This window comes from Carlito syrichta, unplaced genomic scaffold, assembly GCF_000164805.1.
Source record: "Carlito syrichta isolate Samal-C Ts95f unplaced genomic scaffold, Tarsius_syrichta-2.0.1 Scaffold316190, whole genome shotgun sequence".
In the NCBI taxonomy this organism is placed as follows: Eukaryota; Metazoa; Chordata; class Mammalia; order Primates; family Tarsiidae; genus Carlito; species Carlito syrichta.
In genome coordinates this window covers 395,450-407,161 of record NW_007260286.1, presented here as the reverse complement: position 1 = coordinate 407,161, position 11,712 = coordinate 395,450, and the positions used below count along the sequence as shown (strand labels likewise).

Sequence of the window (11,712 nt, the reverse complement as noted above, 5' to 3'; positions counted from 1 at the left end):
CTCGGGTGATCCTTCCGCCTCAGCCTTCCGAGTAGCCGGAATTACAGGCATGCGCTACCATGCCTGGCTGATTTTTTGATTTATTGTAGTAGAGATGAGATCTCGCTGCCCAGGCGGGTCTCGAACCCGCGGGTTCAGGCAATCCACTCACCTCAGCCTCCCAAAGGCGTGGGATTACAGGCTGAGCCACCGAGCCCGGCTCGTATGTTTTCTTTTAATGTTCTACATACATAATAAAACAAGAAAGTCAGTATGCTAAAAACAAACCACAACACAAGAATGTCCACTTTTACTACTTCTGCTTAACACTGCATCGGCTGCTCCACCCATGGTAACTAGGCAAGGACAATAAATACATTAAAAGCATAAAAATTAGTAAAGAAGTAAAATTTATTTGCAGATGACATGATCCTACATAAAAGAAAGCTTAAACGCCTAAGGAATTCACACACACACACACACACACACACACACACACACACACAGAACTAACAAATGAGTTCAAGATTTGCAGGATTAAAAACTCAATACACAACCGCCGCGGGTCTTAGCAGCTCGGGCAGCAGAGGAGCAGTAGCGGCCAGGCGACCAGCTCCCCAGAGGCTCTTTGCACGCCGCTGCCTGCAGGCACCTGGCAGGCACCCAGCCTGTGCTGGAGGAGCCTACCGGGAGATGGGCGCAGTTGACGGCTAAACCTGCTCCTGCAAAAGTGGAAGCGAAGCCAGAAAAGGTGGCGGGATGGGTAAATCTTTAAAAAGTGCAAGCAAAAGGGAAAAGGCGAGTGAAGGGAAAGCAGGCTGAAGTGGCTAACCAAGAAACAAAAGAAGAAACAAAAGAAGAGTTACCTGCAGAAAATGGAGAAACTAAAACCGAGGAGAATCCAGCCTCTGATGAAGCAGGAGAGAAAGAAGCCAAGTCTGAATAATACTATATCGCTTGTCTTATCAGTGGTCTCTGTCTCCCTTCTTGTACAATCCAGAGGAATATTTTTGTCAATTATTTTGTAAATGCAAGTTTTTTAGTAGCTCTAGAAACATTTTTAAGAAGGAGGGGATCCTACCTCATCCCATTTTTAAAGTGTAAATGCTTTTTTCTAAGAGGTGAAATCATTCGCTGTTTATTTTTTGGTACAATCAGAAAATAGTGTGGGATATTGAATTATGGGAGGCTTTGAGTTTCTTGGGTGTCTGCTTAACATTCCATAGATGGGGGGGTTAGGTTTTTTTTTTTTCTTTTTGAGTTGAAGTCTCACTCCGTCGCCCAGACTGGAGTGCAGTGGCCGCTCCTGGTCACCGCAGCCTCGACCTGCTGGGCTCCGATGAACCTTCCGCCTCAGCCTTCCAAGTAGCTGGAACTACAGGCGCGCGCTACCACGCCCAGTTAAGGGGGTTAGTTTTTATATCCTGTAATGCAAAGTATACTAAGTGGCAATATGGATCACAGTCCTGCATTTAATGTCTTGAACATTTAAAGTTACTTCTATTCCCATGTTGCTTTTTAGTAGAATTGTTTTCTAAAGAAAACCACTCCTTGATCATGGCTCTCCCAGTCAGAATTGTGTGCACTCTGTAACGTCTTTGGTTGTGGAAGTCCTGTTTTCCTAATAACTTTGCTAATATGCTGTGAAAGATGGAAAAATTGAGTATGTTGTATATATGATAAATTGTGAATTGGTGGGATGTATGTAACAGCTTACAACATTTGAAGATACTGGTACTTGATATTCTTTTAAGGAAAATTTGCCTCCAAATTTTAAGCTGAAAGTCACTGGAATAACTTTTTAAAAATAACGATACATGGCTTTTTTGATTTTTGGTACATATGCTAAGAACTGTGTACAAATTGAAATGTCTGTGTACTGATCCTCAACACAACCAATAAACTCAATTATGAAAGACTTTCAAAGCAAAAAAACAAAATAAAACAAAACTCAATAAACAAAAGTCAGCCATATTGTACACATTAGCACCAAACAGCCAAAAATAAAATTAAGAAAACAGTTCCCTTCAAAAAACATTATATAGAATAAAATACCAAGAAATAAGTTTTTTAAAAGAAGTATAAGACTTATACATTGAAAATGACATAACATTGCTGAAAGAAATTACAGAAGGTCTAAATAAATGGAAAGAAATCACATATTCATGGATTGCTAGATTTAACAATGTTAAGATAGCAATAGTCCCCAAATTTATCTATAGATTTAGCACAATCCCTTTTAAAATTCTAGCTGCCTTTTGGAAATGGAACAGCAAAATCCACCTTGAAAAAGAAGAACAAAGTTAGAGGACTCACATTTCCTATTCTGGGATAAAGGTAGACATATGTCAATAAAATAGAATTGAGAAACCATAAACATTTATACCCTACTGATTTTTTAATAAGAGTAACAAAACAATTAATATAGAAAGAATAGTCTTTTCAACAAATGATGCTGAGACAACTAGATACCCACACGCAAAAGAATGAAGTTGAACCCCTTCCTCATACCATATGTCAAAATTAATTCAAAAGTGATCATAGATCTAAATGGAAAAGCTAAGGTTACAAAACTCTTAGAGGAAAACATAGGAGAAAATCCTTATGATGCAGTGTTAGGCAATGATTTCTTAGATATCATACTAAAAAGTATAAGTGACAACAACAAAAAAGATAAAGCGAACATCAAAATTTAGAACTTTAGTGCTTCAAAGGACACCGTCAAGGAAGTATAAAAGAAAGCTTTCAGAATGGTATAAAATTTTCCAAATCATAAAACTGACATACTATACCCAGAATAAATAAAGAATATACACAACTAAACAATAAGAAGGTAAAACATTTCTCAAAAGAAACCACAAGAAAAGCCAATAAGCACATAAAAAGACATTCAACATAAATCCAGCAATCCCACTACTGGGTATATATCCAAAGAAAATAAAGTCAGTATGTCAAAGAGATACATGAATTCCCATGATTGTTGTAGCATTATTCACAATAGCCAAGATAAGAAATCAACCTAAATGTCCATGAATAGACAGCTGGGCGCAGCGGCTCACGCCTGTAATCCCAGCACTTTGGGAAGCCAAAGCAAAAGAATTGCCTGAGCCACAGGTTTGAAATCAGCCTGGGCAACATGGAGAGATCTCACCTCTACAATAAATTTTAAAAACTAGCTGGGCATGGTGGCATGTGCCTGTAGTTCCAGCTACTTGGAAGGCTGAGGCAGAAGGATCACCTGAGCCCAGGAGATCAAGGCTGCGGTGGCCGTTAGTGTGGCCCTGCACTTCAGCCTGGGTGACAGAGTGAGACTACAACTCAAAAAGAAAAAAATAACAGATGAATGGATAAAGAAAATGTGGTATATATGCACAATAAATTTCTATTCAGTCTTAAAAAAAGAAGAAAATTCTGTCATAAAAGTAGAGAGTGGCCAGGCTCGGTGGCTCAGCTTGTAATCCCAGCAGTTTGGGAGGCCAAGGCGAGTAGACTGCCTGAGGCTGCAAGTTCGAGACCCACCCAGGCAACTTCGTAAGACCTTGTCTCTACAATAAACCAAAAAATTAGCCAGGTGTGGTGGCACATGCCTGTAGTTCCAGCTACTTGGAAGGCTGAGGTGGAAGGATCACTGGAACCCAATAGGTCAAGGTTGCAGTGGCCGGGAGCATGCCACCACACTCCAGTCTAGGCGACAGTGAAACTCCAACTCAAAACAAACAAAACCAAAAACAAGTATGTGAGGTTATGCATATGCTGGTTAGCTTGATGTAGCCCTTCCACAGTGTATATATATTATAAAATATATACATTGTGATAAATATATACAATGTTTGTCAATTAAAAATAATTGTTATAAAGAAAAATAGAAAAGACACTTAACAGCATTAATCACTAGGGAAACGCAGATCAAAACTGAGATACTACTTCACATTCATACTAGGATAGCTAAAAATAAAGACAGACAGACAATAGCAGGTGTTGACAAGGATATGGAGAAACTGGAATCCTCATTAATTACTGGTGGGAATGCAAAATAGTACAGAATTCTGAAAAACAGTCTGACAGTTCCTCAAAATGTTACACATAGAGTTACCAAATAACCCAGCAATTATACTTCCTGGTATACACCCAAGATAAATGAAAGCGTATGTTCACACAAATGTCCACAGCATTATTCTTAACAGTCAAAAGTGGAAACAATTCATGTCTATCAACTGATGAACAGATGAAATGTGGTATATCAACACAATGGAATATTGTTCATCCTAAAAAAGAATGAAGTACTGATTCATATGAGATGGGTGAACTTTGAAAGCATTATGCTAAGTGAAAGAAGCCAGTCACAAAAGACCACATATCATATGATTCTATTTATACAAAAAGTTCAGAATAGGCAAATTAACAGAGAAGAAAAGTATGTTAGTGGTGCTAGAAGGTAGGGGAGGTGGGAATGTGGAGTGACTGCTAAGGGGTATGGGATTTCCTTTTGGGGTGATGAAAACAGTCTAAAATTAGATAGCTGTGATGGCTGCACAACTCTGTGAGTAGAGTAAAAGCTGAACCACACACTTTAAAAGGGTGAATTATATGGTGTATAAATTATATGTCAATAAAACTTTTATTTAGAAAATTACATGGAGCAAGTCACACCATCATTTTTTTAACAGTTATTTCCTAATGTTAGATTTCACAAATCACATAGAAACAAAGGAAGAAAATGCCAGGTATTTTTTAAAATTCAGTGTTAAACATCACTGGAAAAATGCTAGTTATGAATAAGTCAAGGCGCTTGTAAAATGTCATACCTTGCCACATTGCTTGTAGGAAATTCCCTTTTTGTTACAGTACTCATAGATGAGAGCTGCGCCTTGTACACATAATTTGGCTTTTAGAGACTGGGGTTTATAATAAATTCCGCTATGTATGACACCACTGTTATGTCCAGTCTGATGAACAGCTACAAAAGAAGAGAAATAGAGTAAAAGAAAGTACACAATTTACACAAAACATAAGAGGTAAGAGAACAAATGTTCAGTTGAACAAGGCTCTTGGAGACCACATCATTTAAAATTCTGAATTGCCTGAATCTGTTCAGATCACTGGTAACTTCCTCTAGCAGCCATCCCTGATATCCATGTCACATCCCTCCAGCCAATCTGTGATTTCAACTTTGGTGCATAAACCCTCATCTCTCACAACCAGCAAACCCTTCGGGGCTCTCTGCACTGTGCTCAAAGGGCCTTTGGTAACTTTTGGGGGTGGGGGTAGGCACACTTACATCACTAGCAGCACCCTCGATCAAGAGAGACAGGAGCTGATGGCTACATGAGCACAATCCTGGGAAACATTATATTGGTCCTCAGAGCTCCCAAGAGCACCCTCATGCGCCCTCCTGTAGTCTCTCTCCTTCTCTGACGACTCTCCCCACCCCCTTACTCCTGTCTCTCCAGACAACCTCTCAGATAAATCACCTGTATCCAAGTCCTCGTCCCATGCTCTGCTTTCAGGAGAACTCAAATTAAGATACTAATGCTGGTGTTCAGCACGAAAGATTCAAAACTGACAGAATAAGAACGTGCCCAAGTCAATTCAAAGAGCAACACTGATAACATACATACCTAAATCTTTCTCCTTTTCCAGAATGCCAATCGAAAGTGCTGGATGTCGTAGGATGAGTGCTCTAGCCGAGGCAAGTCCCACAATTCCACCACCAACTATGATGATGTCAAATGAGCTTCAAGAGAAAGTCACCTTTAAAGTAATGCATGTTTACAGCAGACCTCACCAAATTTCACATACATAATTTTCATCAACTGACAATTAAGCTATTAATTTACAATCACTAAAATTAAACCTATATTGGTCTTTGGGCTCTCTGGCTTCCCATACATTTTAAAAACCTTCATTTAAAAAATTTTCAAAAGTTTCACACATTGCTGGTCAGTAGCATAACCAGCTCTGGTCTACAAGCAGCAGGATGGCTGTTGTCCAATCTACTCTTTGTCTCCACAGTACCCTGGCTAGGCTGGATATATAAGTGATTACAGTCATATATCTCTTAACCATAGGGATATATTCTAAGAAATTGAGTCCTTGGGCAATTCTGTGGGTCTGCGAATATTACAGAATGTACTTACACAAACCTAGAAGCCCACTGCATACGTAGGCCGTATGGTATAGCCAATTGTTCCTAGGCTACAAACCAGTAGAGACCATTACTGTACTGAATACTGTAGATAACTAACACAATGGTAAGCATCTGTGTGTTTAAATACAAATATAGAAAAGATACAGAAAAGACATAGTATTATTATCTCACAGGACAGTTATCGTATGCATGGTCTATGGTTGACCAAAAAACGTTATTGGGTGCATGAATGTACTTTCTGTTAAGCATCATACTTTTCTACCACCCATCTTTTAAAATTCAAATGTAGTATTCTTGAGAATAGGCTAACACATTAAATCTTTAACAACTTACAGTGTAAGAATCTATACTTTTTTTTTTTTCTGGTGAGACGGAAACAACATGGGAACATCAAATCTTAGGGTAATAATTGGTCCAAAAATGAACTCAAACCCACAATCTTAGCCATGAAAATCCCTGATTACCCAACCATTTACAAAATTAGAAAGGGCATGTATAATTGATCTAACTCTACAATGAGAGGCTTAAAAGATTACCATTAGCACTGACGTTATGGTTAACAAACCTAGGTCTTCTAGGAACAATAAAGTGAAGGAAATTTCAGAGATTAGGCCCTTTCTTTGAAAAATGAACTAAGTTTTTATTTCAAAATCTTAGCAGAAACACAGCAATAGGATTATAGCTGCCACCACATCTGGAACCAGAAACAGTTCCTAAACAACTAGAGATGAACATGTAAGCTTGATAAATCAAATACTGCATCTTAAATTAATTTGGAGGTCACAAGTGCATAAAGTTCTGTCCTTTAGTGCATGAGCTTCATAATTTGAACAGGGAGAGCCTCCAGGTGGTGTTCAAGTCATTCTCAAACTGGCTTGGTGGCTCAGTCTGTAATCCCTGCACTTTGGGAAGCCGGGGCGAGTGGATTGCCTGAGCCCACGGGTTCGAGACTAGCCTGGACAACTTGGCGAGACCTTGTCTCTACAATAAATATTAGCCAGGCATGGTAGCGCACACCTGCAGTTCTGGCTACTTCAAAGGCTGAAGTGGAAGGATTGCTGGAGCCCAGCAAGTCAATGCTGGGGTGGCCGTTAGTGTGCCACTGAACTCCAGCCTGGGTGGCAGAGTGAGACTCCAACTCAAAAAACAAAACAAAACAAAACAGGTGGTTCTCTCCTGCAGCAACGTTAGCTAGCTGGATAAAATGGTTGGCAAAGGGTATGTGTGAGGCTAGTCAAACCTATAAAACCAGCACTTTGGGACGCCAAGTAGAGAGGACTGCCTGAGTCCAGGGATTTGAGACCAGCCTGGGGGACTTGGTAAGACCTCTTCTCTACAATAAATCAAAAGTTAACTGAGCTTGGTGGCGTGTGCCTGTAGTTCCAGCTACTTGGAAGGCTGAGGTGGAAGGATCGCTGCAGTGGCTGTGAGTATGCCAGTGCCCTCCAGCCTAGGTGACAGAGGGAGACTCCCAACACAAAATAATAATAACAATGTTCTTCCAGCCTGGACAACTTGGCAAAACCTCGTCTCTACAATATATCAAAAAATAAGCCAGGTGTGGTGGCACATGCCTGTAGTTCCAGTTACTTGGAAGGCTGAGGTGGAAGGATCACCTGGGCCCAGCAAGTCAAGGCTGTGGTGGGCATGAGTGTGCCACTGCACACCAGCCTGGGTGACAGAGTGAGAAACCAACTCAAATAATAAAAATAAAAAATGACTAGTATGACCAGAATGTACATGAAAGTCCAAGGCTTTAAACAGGTTTTGGTTTTGGTTTTTTTGAATCAAGGTCTCACTCTCTCATGCAGTGGCACGATCATAGCTCACTGCAGCCCTGACCTCTTGGACTCAGGTGATCCTTCCACCTTAACCTCCAGAGTAGCTGGGACTACAGGTGTGTGTCATCACGCCCAGCTAATGTTGAGATTTTTTTGCAGAGATGAGGTCTCACTATGTTGCCTAGGCTGGTCTTGAACTCCAGGGCTCAAGCAATCATCCTGCATTGGCCTCCAGAGTGCTGGGATTGCAGGCATGGGCCATCTCACCACATAAGAAGGTTTTTAAAACATGCATTTCAATAGATAAAAGGTAAAACACTCATATTCAATTATAGTTGCTTACACTAACTTACAGCTATTGACCCCTTATACAACTTTCACAATAAACAGGTATTTTATCAAATCTAAAAACTTGGCTTTTAAAAAATACCCGAAGGATAACTATTGTTGAGCATCTTAATTTCCAAAATCTCCATAATCTTCCACTAAGGCAGGAGTTCAAAATATTCACAAAAATTTAAGATATCTGTATGTGTATGGCTTAACCACATTTTATACAACATCATCCCTCAGGGACCAGCTCCAGTATGCCCACAAATACCAAAATCCACCAATGCTCAAGTCTCCTATATGAAATGGCACAGTATTTGAATACTATCTACACACATCCTCCCATACACTTTAAGTCATCTCTGGATTACTTATAATACCTAATACCATGTAAATGCTATGTGAATAGTTGCTACACTGTATTATTATTTTGGCTTTTTGAGTCAGAGTCTCACTCTGTCACCTAAGCTGGAGTGCAGTGAGATGCTCACGGCCACCACAGTCTTGACCTGATGGGCTCAGGTGATCCTTCCGTCTCAGCCTTCTAAGCAGCTGGAACCATAGGCGTGTACCACCATGCCCGGCTAATTTTTTGATGTATTGCAGAGACAAGGTCTCGTCATATTGCCCAGGCTGGTCTCAAACCCCTGGGCTCAGGTCATACTCTTGCCTCCACCTCCCAAAGTGCTGGGATTACAGGCATGAGACATTGCACCTGGCGAATTATCTCTCATACTGCTTTTGTTTCTTACTTTCAAGTTCAGCTGTGATGCTATGCTTTGCTTTTGAACTCTTCTAGTGTAACCTTAGCACTTTGCAGGGGTGGTCTTGACTTTTTTTTTTTTTTTTTTGAGGTAGTATCACTCTGTTGCCTATGCTGGAGGCAGTGGTACACCACAGCCACCGCAGCCTTGACCTGCTTGGCTCAAGCAATCCTTCCGCCTCAGTTTTCTGTAGCTGGAACCACAGGCACACACCACCATACCCCGATAATTTTTTGATTTACTGTAGAGATGAGGGTTCGCCAAGTTGCCCAGGCTGGTCTCGAACCTGTGGGGTTCAGGCAATCCTCTCACCTCAGCCTCCCATAGTGCTGGGATTATAGGTGTGAGCCACCATGCTAGCCAGTCTTAACTTCTAAAATAATGTTTCTTTTTTCTTTTGTCCCATGTGAAATTGAGAAAAGTTAATAGTGTTTCTCATCCTTGCTGCCTTTTGATACAATATAACATAAAACCTTATGATAAGGTAGACTTTCCACTGAGAGTAGTATCTTCCCAGCCAAGAAATTTTACTTGGCTCTTGATTTTGCAGATTATATTACAACCACCAATGCACTTTCTATTTTCAAACATAAAACTATCATACTGAATATGCTTTTTCCAAGTACATATGTCACTGTTCACTTTCCCTCCTCAAACCTGAAGAATCACTATTCTATACAGTGACACAAAATAAAGCTGAGCTCTCCAAGCATCCACTATGGGGAAAGATGCCCAAAACAAGAGTATCAGGTGAACACTGGAGGACATTTGTAGGTCAAGCTAAGCATGGAGGCAGAAGGGAACATCTTCTCTATAACTCATTTTAACCTCAAGTCAACATCAATGAGTAGTTTAACAGGTAACTTTTTAAAAGCTTTTTATTACACAAAGATAGACAGAATAGTACAATTAAGCCCCACAAACACATCACCCAGCTTCAATAACTATGGGCTCATAGTGCATGTTGCTTTCTCTATACCTTACTTATTTCATACCCTCTTGTATTATATTATTTTGATGCAAATCCTAAACATTACATATTCCATCCATAAATATTTCAAAATGGTATTTCTCAGAGGCCTCTTTAGAAGCACACAGTAGGCCGGGCTCAGTGGCTCAGCCTGTAATCCCGCACTTTGGGAGGCCAAGGTGAGTGAACTGCCTGAGCCTGTGGGTTTGAGACCCGCCTGGGCAACTTGGTGAGACCTCATCTCTACAATAAATCAAAAAATTAGCTGGGCGTGGTAGCGTGTGCCTGTAGTTCCAGCTACTTGGAAGGGTAAGGCGGAAGGATCGCCAGAGCCCAGCAGGTCGAGCTGCAGTGGCTGGGAGCATGCCACTGCACTCAAGTCTGGGCAACAGAGTGAGACTCCAACTCAAAAAAAAAAAAAAAAAAAAAAAGATAAGATGGATGTCACTAAAATTTAAAACTTCCGCTCTGCAAAAGACCCAGTTAAGAGAATGAAAAGACCACCAAGAGATTGAAAGAAAATACTAGCAACTGCATATCTCACAAAGGACTCAATATATAAAGAACTCTCTAAACAAACAAGCCATTTAGAAAATGGGTAAAAGATATGAATACACAATTCACCAAAAAGGATATACAGATGGCAATAGGCACAGGAAAGGATATTCAGCACCATTACCTCCAAGAAATGTAAATCAAAACCAGAATGAGATATCACTGCATCTCTATCAGTATGACTAGAACAAAAAAAGTGGTAACACTAAATGCTGGTGAGAATGAGGAGAAACTGGATTACTCATACATAGCTGGTGGGAATGTAAAATAGTACAACCACTTTGGAAGAATATGGAGGTTTCTTTAAAAACTAATCACAGGCCGGGCGCAGTGGCTCAAGCCTATAATCCCAGCACTTTGGGAGGCTGAGGTGAGAGGACTGCCTGAGCCCAGGGGTTCAAGACCAGCCTGGGCAACATGACAAGACCTCATCTCTACAATAAATGAAAAAATTAGCTAGGTGTGATGATGCATGCCTGTAGTTCCAGCTCCTTGAAAGGCTGAGGTGGAAGGATCACCTGAGCCCAACAGGTCAAGCCTGTGGTGGCCATGAGTGTGCCACTGCACTCTAGCCTGGGTAACGGAGATTTTGACTCAAAAAACCACACACAAAAAACCCCACTACCAATATAGGCAACACCTTGGATGTATCTCAAGGACATTACCCTGTGCAAAAAAATCCAATCTCAAAAGGCTACCGACGGTATGATTCCATTTGTATACCAGTCTCAAAGTGGCAAAACCATAGTGACCAAGAGCAGATTAGTGGTTGAAGGGTTAGGAAGGGTGGAGACAAAGAGTGTCAATGCAAAGGGAAAGGTAACACGAGGGATATCTTGTGGTCATGGGATATTTCTGTATCTTAACTGTGGTGGTGGTTACACAAATTAAGACATATGATTACACTGCACAGACTCACACAGGAGTACAGGTAAAACTGATGAAATCTGTGTGTTGTGTCTCCTAGTTTTGATATTGTCCTACAGTAATGAGAGATGCTACCGTTGGGGTAAACAGGGTAAAGGGTGTCCTGTTTTTGCAACTTCCTATGGATCTACCCTCATTTCAAAATAAAAAGTGTAAACTAAACCTCCACTGATTCTATTTTTCTTCCCTTAAGATAAGCTTCCCAGCCGGGCTCAGTGGCTCAGCCTGTAATCCCGCGCCTTTGGGAGGCTGAGGTGA

General features: G+C 40.7%; 1 protein-coding gene across 1 annotated transcript in view; it reads right to left on the bottom strand.

The window, feature by feature from the left end:
* The window catches only part of L2HGDH (L-2-hydroxyglutarate dehydrogenase), a 59,374-nt gene that overhangs the window by 46,000 nt on the left and 1,662 nt on the right, over positions 1 to 11,712 (bottom strand). The window contains exons 2-3 of the mRNA XM_021706876.1: positions 5,598 to 5,717; positions 4,785 to 4,936 (exon numbers count right to left, since the gene is read on the bottom strand). Of these exons, the coding sequence (XP_021562551.1) occupies positions 4,785 to 4,936; positions 5,598 to 5,717 (272 nt within the window). The remainder of the gene's footprint in view (positions 1 to 4,784; positions 4,937 to 5,597; positions 5,718 to 11,712) is intronic.